Raw genomic sequence first — 20,618 nt, forward strand, 5'->3', positions numbered from 1 at the left:
CTGTTGGGTTTGTTTGCTGTTTTACTTTTTTCTTCGGAGGAGTTTTGAGCCGTGTCTGTCATTCCTACTTGTCACCTAAAGGATTTCATAATACGTTCCTCTTTTTCTTCCCCAGCCACATCAACCGAAAGACACAATATGAAAACCCCGTTCTTGAAGCAAAGAGGAAGAAACAGCTTGAGCAACAGCAACAACCACCAGAAGGTTGGCACCCGGGCGGGCGTGATGGTTGAGGTTTTCACTGCGGGCACGGGCAGTCCCTTGAGTCAGCAGCCCTGTGCTGAAGTGTTCGTCCTCCCTTTCGTAGTCCTTGGTGTTTGAGGGCAAAATGGCATGTGTAGGAAAATGTACATATACTCTTTGCAGGAGATACAGCAGAGGAGAAAATCTGATGCATATAACCCCTTTAGTTTGGTAGCTTGCAGCCCTGTAATAGGGAGATACTTTATGTCTGTTATTTCTGGAAAGTTTCTAGGCTTCCTAGAAATAATAAAACCCCACTTTTTAATCTGCTCCACCAAGTTTACTCAAGCCACTGTTGTTCTAGCCTGCATTGAGACTAACAAGCTCTAGAAGAAGACGACGAGCAGTCAACATTTACATGTACACTAAAGAAGCGTCTCTACATGCATGAGTTTTTAATGTAAGACCTTTGGGTGTTGTTGAGCTGTAACATCTAACACAATTTGATTATTTTGAATCATTTTTTTTCTTTTATTTTTTTTTTATGCAGCCTGACTGCTGTGAAGGACTTCTAGCATTTTGGTTTGTTTTGATACCTTAATAACTTTCCCACCACTCAATTGAACAACTGTTATGGTCCAAGGGGAAGATAATTTAGGCCTCGATGTTCCTCCTGCAGTCCCATTTCCTGCAATGTCAGCTCTACTACTTAAAAATCAAGGGGAATGATGCCATGCAGGCTGTGGAGAGCAGATTTCATGCAAAATGTTGAGAGCACTTGGACACGTATCATTTCAAGTCCCAAGTTTGAGTGCAAGGTAGAAAACCACAGCAGACAAATCAGTTGACACGGACTTAGAAAGTCCTACTGAATTGTTTTTGAACATCTCAAGTTATTCATCGTTCCATGGCTCTGCTTCCCCTCTTGCCATGCTTCATGTATCTCCTCTGACCCCACACTTGAGTGTGTTTATGTGCAGGAGCTCGTAGTGTGGTTGCGAATCAAGTAACGTTTCCCTCTTTGCCCTCTCTAGAATGGACAGAGGAGTGTCCATCTCTCCCAACACCCGCTGCTCCAAACCATGTTTCAAACAACCAGGAGGCAGTTCGGGAGGCACCAGTGCAAGGTAACAACCTTGTTAAACTAGTTGTTAAACTGCAACAAGCAAGGTTTTTCCTGAGAATTTGTTCAACCACCAGCAAAGGCAGGATCTCCATCACTAGGGTCATCAGACCACAGCACGTGCCTGCGGAATACCCCAAGGGTTTGAGAGCAGTGCTCCTTGCTACCAGATGTGAGGGGCAAATGGGACTGCCCACATGATAAAAGGATTGTGGCAGTTCTCCGTGGTCTTTGAAAGGTTCCAGGCCTTTAAAAAGGCATGGTGAAAACAGGAATTTCCACATCAACAACTGCTAGAGGATGCAAATGCAAGTAGGTGCATGTAGATCTCTTTTCTACAAAGCTGTAGGGGCACATAGGGACTAGGCTTTTGCATCTGCTACACTCTACCGAGTTTAGAATGAGAATCTTTATACTAAGATATAGTGCAGGCATTGCTTTCTGTTCACACAAGCTAACCTTCCCTTCAAAAAAAACCCTCCAAAAACAAACAAACAAACAAACAAAAACCTCATCATGCTGCAATATGATTAAAACACTAACATACATTAACATGATCATATTTTAGTTTGAGAGCCAAAACCAATATCACACCATGTCTGCACGCGGGGGCAGGAAAACTGTCAAGTTAAAGCAGTTTTAACAGCCCCGGCAGCTGGCCAGTATGTTTGGGAGCTGTGATGTGTGTACATCATCGGCACTATTTGGCAAAGTTGTAGTTTTGGAGAGCTCAGGTGTTCTGTTTGTGTTTGTGACTGCCTGAGTAGCTTGTTTCTAGTTTTGCCAGGGAAGGGTCTGGCTTGTGATTCTGTGATTTTCCCTTTTTGTATTTGTGCTTTGAGTCTGCATGAAAAATGGAATACAAATGCTTTTAATGTAGAGGGGTCAGAAGCTGGGGGAATGCCAGAAAAGGGTATTCCCTCCTCTGCTGTCTGGGGAGCTGTACAGAGGCACCAGGCCTCCATGCTCAATCCTTGACTGCAGTTCCAGAAAGCAAAAAGGCAAAAGTGTTTTGGCCACATATTGCTTCTGAAAGAGCTCCTGAGTTGAAGCTCAGTAAGTCACTAGCACCTTTGGGAAGCCCTGCATAGGGAGGGAATGATACCAGTAATAGAGGCTAGTGCCAAGTGCTTTTTCAAAAACACCTACAGACTTGGGCTCATGTCTTGCAGTCTTACTATGGACCTACTTGAAATTTGAACTGAACATGTGCCCAAGTGCTTTGGGCTAGTTACAGCCTTACTGCTTGGTGTCAGTGGTATGTGTATGGCCAACTGCTCCCAGGTCAGTGAGTGTCCTAAATAACCAGCTAGACAGGACATGATTTTTTCTTTTATTTGCAGCATGAACTGAAACTTTGCCAGATCAGGTAGCCAAAAAGGGCAGAGTGTTTCGCGTGTACCTTTTGTCAGTACAGGTGCTCTCTGGTTGTTACTGTAAGTGCTCATAAGTGGGCTTCATCTTCAGCTGTGTGTAAATTGTGTAGCAAGTTTGTGGCATTGCGCTGGCCTGCAGAAAGCCAAAGGCCGGGGAAGGTAAAAGAGCAGAAAACCGGCTGGAGCGTGTGTCATCCTGATGGATATGGGAGTGGGTAGGGGCAGGTTGGCCCCGGGAACTGGGAGGTGCTCCTGCGTTCTGCAGTTTGGAGGTAGTCTCCGAAGGCAAGCCTGACAAGGGTGCTGCAGTCCTGGGCTGTGTTTTCTGCTGTGGAGAACCAGGGAGGGCTCTGCTGCGGGTGGCTCAGCCCTTCTGAAGCAGGCCTGCCAAATTTGACAGCATCCAAAGCCACCGGTGTCTTCCCATGGGGTGTTAGAGCGTATGAGAGTAGTCAGTCTGGCAGCAAGGAAAAGCGTGGGATCTGGGTACGCTGGCCTGGTTAGGGGGTGCGTTAGGCATCGTATGGGAGTGCCCCAAAGCAGCTGGCCCTCTCTGGGGGGAAACCCGTGAGTGTCACGTCAGTGTGCTATGCTGAGACCGGAGCGAGGGCTGCCCAGGCATCCGGGCATGGCAGTGCGGTGGGCCGGCCCCCCCGGGGATGACCTTAGAAGCCATACCCACCCTCTGCTCACTTCTCACTGCTGTTCATTGAAATTTTGGGGCAATGTTACTGGAAAGCGTTAGCCTGCCTCAGCACAGCTCTGCGTGGTGTGTTTTGGCACTCATTAATGGCTTGCCTCTCACTTTTTGTTCTTTCCTCCTTTCACTGTGCTGCTCCTGTCTTCTCTCGCTCACCCTGAGCACCTGCTATCTCCAGCCACCCTTGGGCTGCGGCTTTCCATCCCTGCCACCCATGTGAGCGCCAGGAACGAAGCACCCTCTCCTGGGCCTCTGCCGCCCGCTGCCAGCGGGTGTTCTGTAGATACGCTCACCTGAAACGAGACCTCCTCCCCAATGCTAGATGTGGGGTGTAGCCTCTGTGCAGACTGACGTGCCACCCTTCCCTCTTACGCAGGGCATGTTCACGCTGTGTTCGTAGGCAGATGCCAGCAAGCTTTGCTTGCTCTGCTTGTCTTTTGAACCAAACATTAGCCCAGCACCAAGCCCTAGGTTACGTATGCTGCCTCTCAGCCATCCTCATTACCTGAGACATTGTGTTGCACTTCAGCCAGCAGGGATCTTTTTGCAGTTTGGGCTCTGAGCAGAGCGTCTGCCCCCAGTGTGCGGGATTACCATATTTCTGTGCTCCCCTTCAAAGGCAGAAGGCTGCAAGTCCTCGCACTACCCCCTTGTGAATCATCTTCAAACGCACTTTTTTCCCCCCTCGTTCCCACTCGAAGGCTTACGAGCTTCAAATCCCCGAGCTCTCCCTCAAGGTTTGCTTTCTGAGCAGCGGCCCACAGTGGTGCGGCTGAGGTTTTTGAACGTATGCCAGCTCTGCTGGCTGTAATAGGCCCTGCTCATCCTAGAGCTGTCACCAGAGGGCTTAGTGACACAGCCTTTTCCTCTCTAAGCATCAAAAACAATTAAAAGTGCAAAGGTGCTTGATGTTGGCATCATGAAGTACAACAAATTTTTAGAGCAACGTGCTTTGCAAGGACTCGCTTTTGTTTGGAGAGCACGTTGTTCTCTCTTCTGTGCTCCCCAAGAGCGTTGTTAACAGCTCTCCAGCACAGCCACTCTGGTCCTGGGGTGCTCTTTGATTCGTACTTCACAACGGCAATGTTTCATCCACAGCAGGCAAGGAGCAGAGAGAAAATAGGCAGCACTTCAAATGGTGTCTGAAGAACACCATTTCCATCCTCCCCCTTTTTCTTCAGAGGAGGTCATAGGGTGGTAGCGAAGGTGGTGGGGAGAGCTGGATTAAAGTGTGTCTTGCTAGCGCTCAGATTTTTTTTCTTGCATGATGAGCTGGGAGAAGGTCAAGCAGTTAAAAATGTAACAATGCTCCTTTTCCTAGAAGTTCTCCCTGTGACCTCCTTCCATCACAGGCATTTGTTCTTCCTCCCCAGCCTGCGCAATTCAGTGCTCTCTGCCCAAGGAATTGCCAGTTCTGGGACAGAAGAGACCCTGCGCGGCAGGGCTGAAATGCCCCAGCAAAGCCACGGGAGCTGCCTTAGCGCAGCATCTGCTCGTGACGGGTAGAGCCAAGTCCCGTGTTCTTGTGAACAGCTAACCCTGCTGTATTTCCTCTTCCCAGATGGATGTAAGCATCTCAGGACAAAATGAAAAGAAGTATATTGAAGCTAGCTATGCCAGCGCCAATGTATTCTAGTTCCAGCTGCGTATTTGCCTCTGCATAGACTCAGGGCTTAGGCATGGGCAACCACAGTGCCAAGTAGTAGGGCTTCTGCTCACTCGTTTTATTGCATGATTGGTTCCAGTAAAATGGGTGAAGTGGGATGAGATGCAAGTAAATTGGATGCTGTCCCAAAGCACTGCTATATTTGCTCATGCAATTGTTAGAATAGGAGAGGGAAGAAGAAAAACAGACCAGATGTTCTTGCCTGCCTATTTATAGATTTTTCTAAACTTCCTAAACAGGAAAACCCTTTTTTACCCGAAACCCTTCTGAGCTGAAAGGGAAGTTCATCCACACCAAGTTAAGGAAAAGCAGCAGGGGATTCGGCTTCACCGTCGTCGGAGGGGATGAGCCGGATGAATTTCTCCAAATCAAAAGTTTGGTGCTTGATGGCCCTGCAGCGCTGGATGGCAAAATGGAAACAGGTACCTGTTTGCTTTAAACCAAAAGTGCCATACTGTGCACTCTCTCATCCTAGTGCTGCCTAGGGAATGGGCAAGGAGGAGTCTATTTTGCATTTTCATGTGTGGAGGCACTGAGAAGCACGGTGCCTGGTAGGTGGCAAGGAAGCAATGGGCCAGTTTGTTCTGGCTGAGATTAGGCCCAGCACGGTGAATTTCTGTTAGGAATGGCCTGAGGCTGCAGATCCTAAATTATACATGGGATATCACAACCTTAAACATCCTTTTCTTGTAGCCACAGTGTTAAAAACAAATCATCACTTAATCAATAGCTAGACTTCAAGCCAAAGTAGGTCTGAGATGTGGTATATAGCACCATATATGAGCAGTTGGTAGTTGAGAGCCTTCTGTCAGAGCCCTCATGTGCTCCCAGTTTTGTTTCAATCATATGTCAGTGTAGCACATGCATAACAGTGAGAGCTGGGCTTTGCAATAACTGTTAAATGGGCCATATATTGTCATTTGAATTTATTAATTTTTTGCAGGAGCCAAATTACATTTTCACTGTCAAAAACATTTACATACGCGAAAGCATTATGCAGAGAATCCATTGAGTACAGAGAGTTTTTGCTTGCCCAGGCACGACTGCTCTTTTTCCTCGTAAAAGTATTTGTTGCCGCTCCCGTCCGAGTAGCCCCATGGATGCTGCGGATCAGAGCTCTCAGGCTCGAGCCCTCAGACTCCTGAGGGAGCTTCAGGCACAAAAGTGGTGTGGCTAAATGGGTTTGGTATACCTACCTGTGTCTTCTGCAGGGGATGTCATAGTCAGCGTGAACAATACCTGCGTGCTGGGCCATACCCACGCTCAAGTTGTGAAAATCTTCCAGTCCATTCCCATCGGTGCTAGCGTGGACCTTGAACTGTGCCGAGGCTACCCTCTGCCCTTTGATCCCGACGATCCCAACACGAGCCTGGTTACGTCCGTGGCGATTTTGGATAAAGAGCCGATCATTGTGAACGGGCAGGAAAATTACGACTCTCCAGCGAGCCACAGTAGTAAAACGGGGAAGGTAAATGGCACGAAGGAAGCGAGGCCAAGCAGCCCGGCTGAAGTCTCTTCCAATGGGTCCCACGGCTACCCCAACGATACAGTCTCTTTGGCATCTTCAATAGCAACACAGCCTGAACTCATAACTGTGCATATAGTAAAGGGGCCTATGGGCTTTGGCTTTACTATAGCGGACAGTCCCGGTGGGGGCGGCCAAAGAGTGAAACAAATCGTAGACAGCCCGCGGTGCCGAGGCCTGAAGGAGGGCGACCTTATAGTCGAAGTTAACAAGAAGAATGTGCAGAGCCTCACTCACAACCAGGTGGTGGATATGCTGATTGAATGTCCTAAAGGAAGCGAAGTCACATTGCTGGTGCAGCGAGGAGGTAGGTTTTCAAAGTTACTTGAAAATATTTTTTCTTGAAAGAGACGTGTCACGAAAGACCTGCTCTCCTGAACTTCTGTTTAGAAATGGTTAATGTCCTGAGGTGTAGAAACCGCCTTATGTTGACAGTTCTCATGTCAGATATGCAGTAAAAATTATTTATTGATTTCTTGTTGAAGCAGTGCTGGGGGGAATGTGCATGTAGTTCCCATGCACCCATGCCTACACTGTACCTCAGACAGTAGGTAAAGGGGTGGTGTGCTTACACCTTTACTTACGTGACAAGCCCTGATCCCATGTGCTGGTAAAGCTTAATTCTTTAAAATATGATATGGGCGTAACTTGAGCTATTTTGTGAGATGAAAGAGGTTGGTAATACATGCTGCTTTGTGATTTGTCATGTCCAATATCAGACAGCCACTAACTTTTCATTGTGGAAGGGTTACACCTTGGCTGCATTTCAAGGGAGAAGGAGAGAAGGAACATCTCTAAGGATGGAGATGTTCAAAAGCCATTTGGATAGGGTACTGGGCAACATGTTCTAGGTGACCCTGCTTGAGCAGGCAGGTTGAACTGGATGATCTCCAGAGATCACTTCCAACCTCAACCATTCTGTGATTCTGAGAGAATTTAAACTTCTCCAAGCTGTAGGCAACTGAAGTTATACTTCTGGACATGTTTATCTGCTGAGCCATTGGGAGCTCAGCTCATTTTTGGTTGCATTGCTAAGAAGACTCCAGCAAGTACAAAAAACTTCCTTGTAGCCAGTGCCTGTCCAGCCCAGCTGTGCATGGGGATGATAACCCATTAGTGGGATCAGGCCATCAGCAGTAATGCTAGCCCATGCACTGAGTAATTTTGAGGTCAGGTGAGGTACTATACCTACACCTTTAGTCTGCAGATTAGAAACACAGAGCTGCTGTGGAGCTTGTGAAAGTCCACGTCAGCTATGGTGTGCCAAGTGAGAGGAATAAGGTGGCCAGGTCCCACATATCACTGTTCCCATTGCAGACTGCTGCCTGGCTGCAAAGAGGGGGAAGGCCTTGGCGTGGCGGATCCAAGAGGCACCAAGTCCCGGCTCTGCCGCGCTCCCTGCCCCGCATGCTGCTGTGCACAGGGTACACGCATGCCGGCTCTGCAGCGCTAGCTTAGCTGAGGAGGAGGTGCTGGATCCAGCCCCTAGGCAGCACTGGGAGGAGTGTTTCATGTAAGAGTGCTTTTCTGAAACCTTTCCAAATTCTTCTGATTGTAACAAGTTAGCAACGAACTCCCACCAGTTTTAACAGGGGACAAGCTGCTTTCAGAATTTGCAACTCTGGTGTCTTATTTTTGAAAGGCTCTTCCAGGGAGCTGAGGACATTGAGTCTGAAAATAATAACGGTTCTGGTGAAAGTGGTGCTTTTCGCATACTCCTTTCTTTCCAAGTGCTTATTGTATTTTTATATTTTGATAGTAAATTAAAAAGCAGAGAACCGAATGTATTAAAAGTTCTCTAATTTTATATACAGGTTTCCTAAATATGAGTTGCTTAAAGACTTTCAATACTAGAGAGCCATTAATATGTATTGTATTCTCATGAGTAATGTATGTATTTTGGAGAAAATATGGTTGGAAGAAAAACAGCCGCTATTATTAATCCTCCCAGAGAGCGCACACGTATCTGGTACCACCATACATTAATTATTTGAATTGTGGCTGACATTTAATAATCCTCCTTATGCCTTGAAGGTATAATGAAAAGATTTGATGAGGAAATAAAAGTATAGTTTTAATAAGGTAGTAAATAGTTCGCTGGTAAAATTGCTGAATGTCATTTCTTTCATTTCATCAAGATACGGAACCCATATTGAGCATTTGCTATCACCTTCCCAGCTCAGTCTCCTCGAACCCCCTCCCTCTGTTGGGGCCCTGGTGTTTCAGTCTGGTTATGGAGTACTTCCACTTCCAAATTTAATGCCATCGTGGTACAAGGTGCTGAAAGTTTGGTGGTCCTTGGTCCTCAGTCAATCATTGAAACATATTTTTCTCCCCATTCAGGAGAGGGAGAGCTGCTTGGGAAGGCGGTTAGTTGGGGCACACAAGCCGAGCAGACGCAGGCAGCACTAGCAGCCCCAACCTGGGGAGCAGGCGGGTTTGTTACAGGTCATGAGATGGAGTTGGCTAAGATGCACCCAGCGCTCAGAGCTGAAGCATTTGAGTCCTGTCTCCAATAACTTCACCTTGCGTTACCGCTGCCAGGTCTGTTATTTGAAGCAACATCCTCAGACAACATGCTGCTTTTTAGTCCAGTTACAAAAATGCATTTGGTTCCGGTGTCTGATAAGCTCCTTCAGGGCTCTCAAAGTACTTCTTCAGCTTCCCCACAAGTTGTCCTTTCCTCCTCCTCCCTCTGGTGTCCAGCACAGAAAGTGCTCTCCGAGCCTGTCAGCACCCGTGCCTTAGCGTGACGTTTGCATGCAGCTGGGCTTTGCACGAAGCATCGCTCCAACGCTAAGGCTGGTGCTCAGAGCCATCCAAAGGATTTGTCAGAAGTGATTACTAATCAGGCAGAAAAATATCAGAAAGAGATGTGTAATATATGGGAAAAACTCTGCCTGCTCCAAGCTGCTGGTACACTCCCAGCAACTGGCTTTAATTGTTAAAATGCAAAGCCCACAGCCTCTGACAGCAGCCTGTAAAATATTTAGCATGTCTTCAACTGAAACTCTGGCTGATGGGAGCTGGTAGGTCCTGCTGTTGCTTTTGAGCGAGAAGCAGAAGGATGATTTCGGGAAGGGTGAAGCAGGCCTGCACCTGCTCTGCTACTCATGGGTCATCTGAACATCATTTGCAGGACTCCACAAGGGGGAGATAAATACATTAACTGAGAGAGGGACAATTGTGGGTCTTTGAGATTTTGCTTTCAAGAGACCTTGTAGAAAACCTTCTCTTATCTGCGTTCTGCTTTCACTTTTTATTTCAAACAAAATGCTTCTGCTTTTCGCCCTTCTCCTGCCCTCCTTAGGGCTTCATATTTCTGTGCTATGATTTTTCTATTTCATCTCTACAGAGCGCTAGATAAAACTCACAAGCGATGTGTCTCAATCTGGCCTTCAGTGCTTGCGAGGTTCAGGAAGGGTGAACCCCAGCCAGAGCCGGGACGCGGAGGGGCTGCAGGGCTGATTCGGCTGCACGTGAGAGCAGACCCAAAAAGCTCCTTTAGCTTAATGAAATTTAAGGGGCTGAGGGGGCAAAATTATTGTCTCTAAGTGTCAGGTTAGAGGCAGAGAAGATACTTAAACCAAAGAGAGATCTTGGCTTAAGAACAAACAGATGTAGTTTGACCGTGAATCATTTGAAGCTGGAAATAAGAAAGTGCCAACCCATTAGAGCCTTCAAGGAAGCTTGAGCCTGAAGTTCAGTAAATTTTTGAAGGGGATATGACAAGTTTGCAACGACAGAAGGGAGGCTTGACAACGCAGGAGGTCCATTCGGGGGCCGGGCACCTGAACGTAAACCAGTGCTGCTAGTTACAAAATGTAGAATTAAGCATACGGTTTTATCTTTGCCTGATATTATGCATTTCAGTTTATTTCGAAGAATCATTGTTAAAAAGGCCAAAAGAGAAGGTACATCCTCATTTTGTATATTCATAACTGAAAAGATTCTTTTTTAGCTTTGAACCTACCAAGTAATCAAAGCACTTTTCTCAAAAAAATGGTACTAATGTTAGCCTTTCAAAAGCTGTTTTTCATTGAAGTCTTGTCTATGCAATGTAATTGATTGCAATAAGTAATTCTTAGTTACTGCTACACAGATTCTATTCAGAATCAAAGCAACATGTTGGCAGAGTATTTTCCCTTTTCCCCAAGTAAATTTTATTCCAGAGTGTGGCTATCCTGGGACAGATAGGGGGGCAATTCCAGAGAGAGTTATTCTGCAAAACTACCGTGCTTCATTTTATTGTGTCAGTAAGGTCTAACACTTATCTCTGGGAAAATATTTGTGTGTCTTATGGGTGTATTTTGCAAATTACCTCCGATTAAAGTGCTCAAGGAGGATGCTTTCCGCATCCCTCACCCCTCAATTTTATCCCAGTCTTCAGTACAGCCAACTATATGGTCATCCAAAAATATTACGACTGGTTTGTGTTCGGTTACAAGAATTAAGCTGGGTAGTTTTCATACATGTTCGAATGGAGAGGGTTTGCCTTCAAAGCTTTCACAGTTAGTGCTAACTAATCACATCTGCATGGGCCGAAAAGCCAAAAATAGCATAGACCTTGAGCCTGATCTACGTAATCCCCTTGAAGATGTGTTCCCACTTCACTCCAGATCAAAGTAAAAGCACGCAGATGAAACATCACTCATTCACACGCCATGTGCAAATCAGTGGAGATTATAATAGCCTTCCATAGTGCAAATTCACATTAAACTGAAGAAGAAAAATCAGTCTCTTTGGATTTGCATGATACATATGCTGGAGTTTCAAAACCAATTGTCTTTTGTGGGCAGAGGAACCTCTGGCATACCTGTCTAAATGTCCATCAGTGGGCACCTGTGGGCTTACCTCCAGCTAAAAGCAAAATCAGTAGAAAAATGCCTTTTCATGATTCAGTTGAATTGAAGATGTTTGTGGGGAGACCTACACTGATAGTCCTGTTCATTTGGTCCTTGACTCAAAGATCTTAAGAAGGTCCTTTTAATACATATACCTTAAAGAGAAATTTGCAGCAATGGAACAAAATTTCAAAGCTATAAAGCAATAAATCCATCAGGTCAGCTTAACTATATGGATGGACTATTGTTGCTGTTCCATCAGTGCTCAAGGCTAATTAACCTCCACACAGGAAGGTGTTAACTCCTTCATCTTGGGGTGAGAATGCTTGCTGGAGCCAACTGCTCTGCACCTGAAGGGTCTTTCTGTAGCCTGAGATGGGAGGACGTTTTTCTCCCTATTTATCCTTTGTTCAGGCACTGAAATAGCAACACAAAGAAGCATTTCTTTGCTGCTGGCTGCAGCTTTAAGGTCCCTCCCAGCCAGGGCAGCGAGAGTTAAAAGATCCTTAAGACACAGTGGGAAAACTTTACAAACAGTGTATCATAACTGCTGATAATTGCCTGCCTGTTATAAACAGCGTGGTGGAAATCAGATTGCTCTTTGAGATCTAGCGTGTCGAACTACAATGCTGAGATGTAAGGAAGCAATGACATCGAGCATAAAATATCCAGGTTGAGTGAGATCCGTTAATGCTGTTGGCTTCAGAGGACATCTCCTCAGTACTCCTTCCTTTCTGCTGCCACCATGAGTGCCTATCGCCTTGAATTTTACAAGCAATAACACTGTCTTTCTACATGTTTCTTGAAACATCTTTCGCCCATAGAAACAGAGCCATTTTATCTTATTGTCCGTACCAGAAGTGCTGGAAATCAGTCATTAGAGCCAAACAAAAAAGCAATGCCGAATCTCACATTGTTAGAATTGGATCTCCTTCTCAGTTGCTGTCCCTAATGATGGAAAGCAATGGTAATTAGAGCTGCAATCCGCTATTCATTGGAGACTTGAACTCTTTTTGAACAAGCCGCTCACTTCTGTTTGCCCTTTAGGCTTGCAGTGAAGAGCGAGCTGAAAGTCATGCCGCTTCAGCCTCTAGCTGCCAGGAAATTTCAAACTGTCCCAGCAGCTGCTGAATTAGAGAAAGAGGGAGTCCAAGCTGCATTTAGGACAAAATCACAACTTAGGAGTCGTATGACCGTTGCCACAGAGTGTGTTTGCCTGTGCCAAAGCTTCTGGAAAGGAAGAAAAGTTCGCCGTTTCCAACAGCGCTTTCACTTCTTAGCGCAGAGGGAGCAGGATGTTACAGTGGGGTCTTTGTCCTGCGCTTGAATCCACAGGCACCGCCATGGGACTCTGTCCTGGCTTAGCTCGGAGCTGCTGGCACCAATGGTTTTGCAGGACGATGGCCTGGCTGGCAGTGGTCTCCCAAAGGGCCCTCTCTGTGGCGGGTCCCTGGGGCCAGGGGCTGAGGTGAGGTGCCTACAGCCGGCGTGGCGAACGTTGGCTGCGTCTGTGTGCCTGCCCCGGGTGGCATCGCTGCCCCTCTCCCATTGCGAGGTAGGTCCACCTCATCTGCTCCCACCGCGTGCTGGATGCAGCTGCAGGGTTGATGCAGGCTATTTTTCTCTTAAGTTTATATCTTCTGCTTGTCCTCAACCAAAAGGTGGCTCTCGTACCCTTCAAGACCTCTTTCATTCATGTCTTCCGTGGGTCACGTCTTGAAAATGGTGATTCCCTCCTGTCTGCTTGGCCTTTTATACTTCCCTCCCCAGACCACCACATCCTGGCAGCTTCTTGCCGCGGCAGGAACGGGGGCGTATCTTGTTCTTCTCTGCCATACGGTATGTTCAACTCGCCTCTCATTTTTGGAAAACCCCATTTCAAATCACTTCATTTTTCCCTTGCTTCTCCCTCCCTACCTCCTGTCAACCACCTCCAGTTACCAAAGCCTCCCAGTACCTTCTGCTCAGGTATCACCCTGCTTATTGAATCTTTCAGTAATTTATCATTTGTTACGGGTTATTTTGAGATGTACATTGTATAATTTCTGATACTGTAATGTGAGTAATACCATCCAGAAATAACTCGTGAGGGTGTTATCTTTGATAGCTTGTGAGTACTCCTAATTAATTGGTAAATTAGATGAAAAAAGTTATCAGAATCATAGTATGTTTAAAGAAACATATGTTCATTTGTAATGCCAAGATTTTTTTTTCAAATTCAGTATAATTCCAGTGTTATAAATTTCCTGATTAAATTGGGAAACTCATTTGGCATTTGTAAATCTATCTTCAATAATTTTGTACTGTTTATTTTTGTTACTGTTTACTTTAAAGAGATTTACCTGGGAAGAAGGAAATCAGATTAGTAAAGTTTTTAAGCTGGTCTACAAATTGCATTAAAATGAAATGTTGTTAAAGTATTTTATACTGTTGTCTTTCCATTTTTTGCAAATAGACAACCCTAATAAAAGTAAATTGCATGACTAGCCAAATGCTAAATCAGATTTAATACAGTTTTAACACAAATTGCCTAGTTTTCATGAATTACTTGCAAGGAAGGAGCAGGTCTTGAGGAAGCTTTATTTGAGAGTGGTTGCATCTTTTTTCCGAAAGCACTGAGTCTCTCTCTGTTGTTATTTTCTCTTTGTCAAGTGCAATTGCCTTCTAAGAAGGCTGAAAGGCTAATGAGACTTTAAAGCAAGTTTTGGTGTCACATTTACTATTCTCTTACAGCCTTGTTCTGATTGCGGACTGTTATATCAAGAAGCAGATACAGAAATCAGTCGAAGTCAGAAAAAGAAAAAAATAAAGGAAAAGCTGCACATTTTGATATTTTTAATACAACATTTGAAGTTCATATCCCTTATTAGGATTGCTCATATGCATGTATTTCTATCCAATGTGCAAGTTAATTTTGCGAGTGTTAGGTAGGTCTTTTTGGGGCAATGCTGCATATTGTTATGCAGCACAATATGCTGATTGCTGGTAATAGGTTTTGTAAAGAGAGCTAATGGCAACTTGTTTTCCCTTTGTGATAAAAATAAGCCAAACTTAACATTTAAAATCAGGTCGTCTTATAAATATTGCAATATTTGGAAATTGCACAGAATGTTTTCTCTTTCAAAGTGCTTGATGGGTGTGAAGCGTAGTGACAGTAACCGTTTGTTTCTGGGGATGTAAATTTGCAAGGCCTGGGGTAACGGTGCTCGCCAAAGCCACGCAGGGTGAAATTTTGGTCCTGCTCAAGTTTGTGTCGAGACTTCTGTTAAACTCCAGGAGGCAGCAGGGTTTCAGCAAGGTTTTGCATGCCTACGAACGCCTGCAGCCACACAGGATAGTCCTTGGTAGCGCGTTGAGCCCCTAAATACTGATGTGCGTTACTGATGCTCATAAAATCTGCACTTGCAGGAACCGTTTAATTGGCTTCTCCAGGTTGTGCTGGCGTTTCTCAGTGAAATACGAACCAACAAATTCCAGTAACAACTCTGAGAAGCCCAAGCGCTTAAAATTGAGGCCCCTCGTTAGGTCCCCAAAATTGCAAAGCTTGGCTTGAAAAACCTAAGATCCCAAAATACTACCTACGGCGCTCTTTTCATCTTTTTATTTCAAGCCTCTAGTATTAGTATTCGACCGCCTTTTCTCAACCCCGGAGGCTAAGAAACTTCAAACAAAGCAGATTCTCATACAAGCACCTGCCTCCAAAAACAACAGCTTTAAAATATTACAGTCCTGATAATAAAAGAGACTTGGCGTCACCAGCATGGCGACATTTTAATTGCCTGCAGCGTTTTCCGCTCTCGCTGCTGCGGTGCCGGCGACGTGCCGATATTAATATGTTAGTCCCCGGCGGCACAAGTGTTTTCCCTTCATTACTTCATTTGCACCGATTCTGTGGCAGAAATGAGTAAGCAAACGAGGGGATGCCTGTGAAATCTGCTTTGGGGTCAGGGTTAGTTTTACACCGATTGCCCTGCATTTCTCTGGCAGCGTGGCCTGTCTGTGCTGTAGCTTGTGTCCCCCAGATATGTGTGTCATCCGAGCTGCAGAGCTGCTGGGAACGTTAAAACAGGATGAAGCAGTTGCTGATTCATTACTTGGCATTTTGTTATGCGCTTTTCAATTATTTCAAGGGCAGAGATTGTATCCTAAAGGTTTGAGATTTTGCATGAGCTTGGTTTAAGGTCAGGAAGAAACCTGCTCTTTATCCATTGAAGAGGTGAACAGTTAATGTACTTGGAATAGCAAAGTAATTTGTTTCGTCTCATCTTGCATGTTCACAAAACCCAATAGCGATCTTGTGAACATTAAACTCATGGCTGCCTCTCTGTGGCAGGAAATTTGGATCTGCTTTAAAATCAGTCAGAAAACCAAAGCAGTTACTGAATGCTGAAAGTAAAAATGGTCAGAAATCTTCCCATCAGGTTGTTTTATTGCATGAATCACCTTATCTTTCAGAAAGCAGTAGGCTCTTCTCCGAGAACAGAGCTGGAGATGCCTTGGCGAATGAAAGATGAAAGCGCTGAAATTCTTCCTTAAAGGCTTTTTTCTCCTTAGCTGGAGATTTTGAAAGCTTTTTTGCTTTTCTTTCCCCCCCCCCCTTAATGTTTTGATTTGGTTTCGGTATTAAATGCTGAAGTGGTGTAAGTGGAACGACTCGAACCCACGCAGTGTTGTTTTATATCAAATGTGATGTGATGTAACACAAGGTGGCACAGCAGAACCTAATACTATGCATCGGATAAGGCAGATTTAGCTAGAGCTGTGCCTCCCGCTTCGTCCTTGGGTTTTGCACAGCGGGAAACGGAGCAGGCTGGGAGCTGCGCCGCGGCGGGGGCTTTCTTCCACCCACTTTTTCCTCCCGCCCTTGCACGCCGCCTCTGCGGTGTTTCGGTGTGCGTGTGCTTTTGACTATGCAAGTATTTCTCAGCCATGTTTTGGCCGGGTGCGGTGGGTGCTCCCCTGATTTGGCATGATAATAACCAGTCATAACAGAATGAATGAAGTATTGGAAATCCAAGAAAGGTCTTAGTTTATTGCTGTAATTAAATACGTTTGGAGAGTCCTTAAAAGCAATAGCAGGTGGGCAAATTGAGGGAGCAAGATGGTTTTGTAGTGTACTAGTTGATGGTTTTGTTCTGAGACAGATGATGCTTTTTAATATATAGCCACATATTTCTAAGCTTTTCTTTTTTGAGTTTAATTCTTTTTTCTTTTTTCTCCATTTTGTGTAGGGACTTTTTTGTTTGTTTTCCACGTTAGCTTTCCCTGGTTGGATAGAGCTCATTTTTAGTGGTGGTAATAGTAATTATAACTGTAGCAGCTTTGAGGCCCTATTCAAGCAATGCCTTCAGCGCTGGAAAAGCCAACAACACACCAGGGGTGGGACTTGAAGGGTTCATAGTACTGGTGCGTGGGACAAATGTGGTGATGGAGGCTGAGACCAAGGTGGAGGCTGCAGGTGGCCGAGCAACCTGGGGTCGGTCCTCATCCTGCGGCTGGAGGCTCATGAAGGGAGATACTGCATAGGTATAGGCTGGGCGTTGGACATCCCTGCGCTGGAAATCAAACCCTCATTTGAAGGGCTTATGGGGAAGGGTAGGTTCCTTCATGCATATCTGCAGTTATATGGTTATTAATGTATGAATACACATTTTTTTAAGGACATTGCGGGTCTTTATTTACCGTCTGATTATGGTGCTCGCCTTCTCAAATTCATGAGGTTTAGGAAATCCGATGTATTTGAACATTTTTAAAAAATATTAGCAGAAATCTTCATTTAAGCATGTAAGCTTTAGGAAAAAAACCCTTAATTTAATGAGCTTCCTAAATAAAATTTAACAACTGATGACATGCTTTCAACTATAGGCTAAATTGGTAATGGTAGCACTAATTTTCAATCTCTTTATTATCTTATTGTCTTGGCGTTACTGTATGTGTCTTACTTCATAGTTACATTTATATTTTTATAGTAATTAAATAGCCTTTTATTAGCCTATGTTTTCCTTACTGCTTTTAAAATCAATTCTGATTTGAGATACTGGAAATTACAAGGAATTGTTTATCATCTTGACCAAGAGTGAATAATTGAGGTTAATACGATTTAACATCTTTAGAGCAACTAAATCTGAAGTTCTTGTTAATGACAATAATATACTACACCTCGTTATGTTTTTTGCCAGGGCCAGTAGGTTAATAATGCCCAAGATGCCAAGATGGTCTCTTGGAAACAACACTTCCTAAGCTTTAGCGTTTTAGAAATGTGGTATTTTTCACTTAATTTGGTAGATTCCAAACTTGATCTATGGCAGGGCTGAATTCCTTTGGTCTAGATCATTATCGTTATTATGCTTAAAGCTTGTATTGCACAGCTTATTTTTATGCTAGTGCGGTAACACAGTTGTTTTGCAGATCGCAGTGACAAGCAGAAAAGTTAGGCAGTTGCAACGTAGGGGTTGTCTTCTTGATGGCGCTCCTTATGGCGGTGTGCAGATCCGCGTCTCTTGCTGCCAATTATTCTGCTGTGTTTTCTTGTTCTTTCTGCAGTCTGGAACAGATCATCTGGCTTTTTTTTTTTTTTTTTTTTTTTTTTTTTTTTTTTTTTAAAGTAGTGTTTGTCCTTTATTAAAAATTCTTTGGCAATGGATTATACAGAATCAAGGAGAATACTTTGTCACCATCCATCTCCCCTCCCCTGCCCCTGGCAGCGCTGAGGGCCATTAGCATTAATTATTTAGAGTTCCTCATTTTGCACACAGAAAAGGGTGATCAATGTGCAATGCTAGGTAAACGCTTATGCACCCCCGGACTCCAGTGCTTTACCCCTCGCTTTCCAAGTGTCCGTGTTCATTGATGATTGTCTTTGGTTTTTATTCAGCACTGTTTAGAAAGCTGTGGAGTTTGTTTTTGTTTGTTGTTGTTGCTTTTGCCATGCAGGAACGTTTTCTCTATAAATGTTAACTTTCTGACAGAGCCTGCAATTTTTCGTTTCTTGTGTTTTCATTAATCTCCTGCTAATTTCCAGCTATTGTGCATTCTGCACTGCAGACCATGTAATGGCTAAACCCAACGGGTGGCCTTTTCACCTAGGCTCACCTATGGATTTTTTGCTGCTGGATACGGGCAGTTGACATGTCTTGAATGGAAATGTGAGGCAGTCGTGAAAGGTGAAGATCCAGTGACAGTACTTCTGTCTCTTCAGGTGCAAAGATACCCGACAAAACGGAAAATGTTGAGCAGTAGCCACAGACATTGCAAGCAGTAAACAAGATGATACTTCTAGGTTCTTGACTGACCCTTCAGGCACCTTTATTCTGTGGCCAGATTATTCCATCTTCAGCTGAAATACCACTGAAATGCACCTTTTTTGGGGGGAGGGGAGGGTAGAGGCAGAAGTATTTGTGCCCTTCAAGTCAAGGTGAGCTTTTCACATGGGGCGGCTGGACTCCTCCTGCAACACGAGAGAGAAGTCTTCCTTGAGACCCAACCTCTGATCGTTTTGGTCCCCTGTCTGCAAAACGTGCCACTATGGAGCAGGGCTTGATATGCCCGGTGTCCGTCTAGGTAATTTTGGAGCATGTGTGGCTTTCTGTCACCTTTCTCCAGGTCCACGTTTGCCAAGTGTTGCAATCTTCCCTTATTACTTTGGTTGCAAAAGACAGCAGATTTGGGAAAATGTTCTTGTTAAGATGCAGGACCTCTACATGTTAAGAAGAACAGCTCTTGGGGTGGTTCACCTGTTCTACCCCCACGTCTTTCCACGATCCTGTCGCAGGTAGCGTTGGAGTACTTACAGCTCGCTAACACCAGAAGGCTTACTGCAGAAGAGTGCAGAACTAAAATATGCCGAGTAATAAGAAACGAACTGGATTGTGGCCTTAATTCATGGACTGCATCGCTCATGACACAGTGCAGTGGCACCCAATAGAAATACTGCTCCTGACGGGTGAAGGCATCGAGAGTACTGAAGTCATGGTACAAAACCTGCTTAATGGTTTGCGTTTTTTTTTTTTCTTCCTATGTTGGAAAACATAGTTGAGCAGATGGATGCAGCCAGCTGTACATAGAGCTTTAGGGAGCACTGGGGAAAAAAGAGAGAGGTTTTTGTTAAGATAAATGTAATAATCTCCGTGATAATTAGTTTAATTTAGATCCCTGCATCTGAGTCATTTTTGACTAACCTTGTATGAAGCCTTTCTTGCCCCTCTGACGAGTCTGTGGATTTGGTTTGATTACAATCGCTTTTTGTGTGTGTGTGTGTGTGCTTGCGGATTGCTCACTGATCACTGGTATTTTTCATTAAGCATTTGCTTTATTACATTGTTATTTAGAGGGGAGTAATTTGTGTTTTCTAATTAATTAAATTCCAGACACATTTTGTAAGTAGCTACAATGAGCCCATTCAAGGGGTTTTGGGTCATATTGACATTGTTTAGCAGATGTGCGGGGTTGTTTTTAAACACTCTGCTAACCCTGCAATGACGAGGGCCCCGTCTGGTCGTGTTGGCTGCGCCTCCCGCAAGTTGGAATTTGCACCTGCAAAACCCCCCGAAATTTGAAGATGCATTTTAAGTGCTGCCCAAAGATGTCTGTAGGGATTAAATCACAGAGGAAATACATTGAGAAAGGTGAAGATATAAACTGGGACTGTGGGGACTGTGACATTATTGCATTTTAGTAGGTTATTCCCCTGGCTGTAAGTTTGTCCCATGAAAGACTATCGACTTTTGTGAACATGTCACTGATTGTGGATTAAAAAAAAAAAAAAAAAAAAAAAAAAAAAAAAAAGAAAAAAGAAAAGAAAAAGGTCAATTACTGCTAGTTCTGCAGCAAACTCTGGCACAGAGCAGTGACACCGTGAGATTCATCGGCCTGTGAAGGACCTGCCGAACAGCGGCCTTGTGTGTCTTTTCCATTATTTTTCAGCCGCTTTCCATCTCTTTTGGAATGGAACAGCTGAAATTAATGACAAACATTGATGGAAAGGTTTGTTCGGTAGATCATACTTAATGCGTTTTAGCATTTAATGATTGCAATGCCATAAACTGAGTTCCAGTACACTCTGAACCAACAACCCAGCTGCATCTCTGCTTTATTTTTTTTCATAGGAAACATTTAGATTGCTGCAAACCCTCTCCTGGCTCCCGTTGTGCTTCCTGGCAAGGGTGCGTGCATGCGTGCATGTCTGCTCTACCTATTGATTTA

At 44.6% G+C, this 20,618-nt stretch overlaps 1 protein-coding gene across 17 annotated transcripts in view; it reads left to right on the forward strand.

Annotated features, from left to right (window-relative positions):
* Positions 1-20,618, forward strand: part of MAGI1 (membrane associated guanylate kinase, WW and PDZ domain containing 1) — a 333,885-nt gene that overhangs the window by 273,655 nt on the left and 39,612 nt on the right. For 13 of the 17 annotated variants that reach the window (XM_062585950.1, XM_062585942.1, XM_062585943.1 and 10 more), the window contains 4 exons: positions 116-204; positions 1,218-1,310; positions 5,288-5,470; positions 6,260-6,880. In XM_062585950.1, coding sequence (XP_062441934.1) covers positions 116-204; positions 1,218-1,310; positions 5,288-5,470; positions 6,260-6,880 — 986 coding nt within the window. The remainder of the gene's footprint in view (positions 1-115; positions 205-1,217; positions 1,311-5,287; positions 5,471-6,259; positions 6,881-20,618) is intronic. The other 4 variants (XM_062585953.1, XM_062585954.1, XM_062585960.1 and 1 more) reach the window with 1 other exon arrangement.

Source organism: Rhea pennata, chromosome 12 (genome assembly GCF_028389875.1).
Source record: "Rhea pennata isolate bPtePen1 chromosome 12, bPtePen1.pri, whole genome shotgun sequence".
NCBI classification, from domain to species: domain Eukaryota; kingdom Metazoa; phylum Chordata; class Aves; order Rheiformes; family Rheidae; genus Rhea; species Rhea pennata.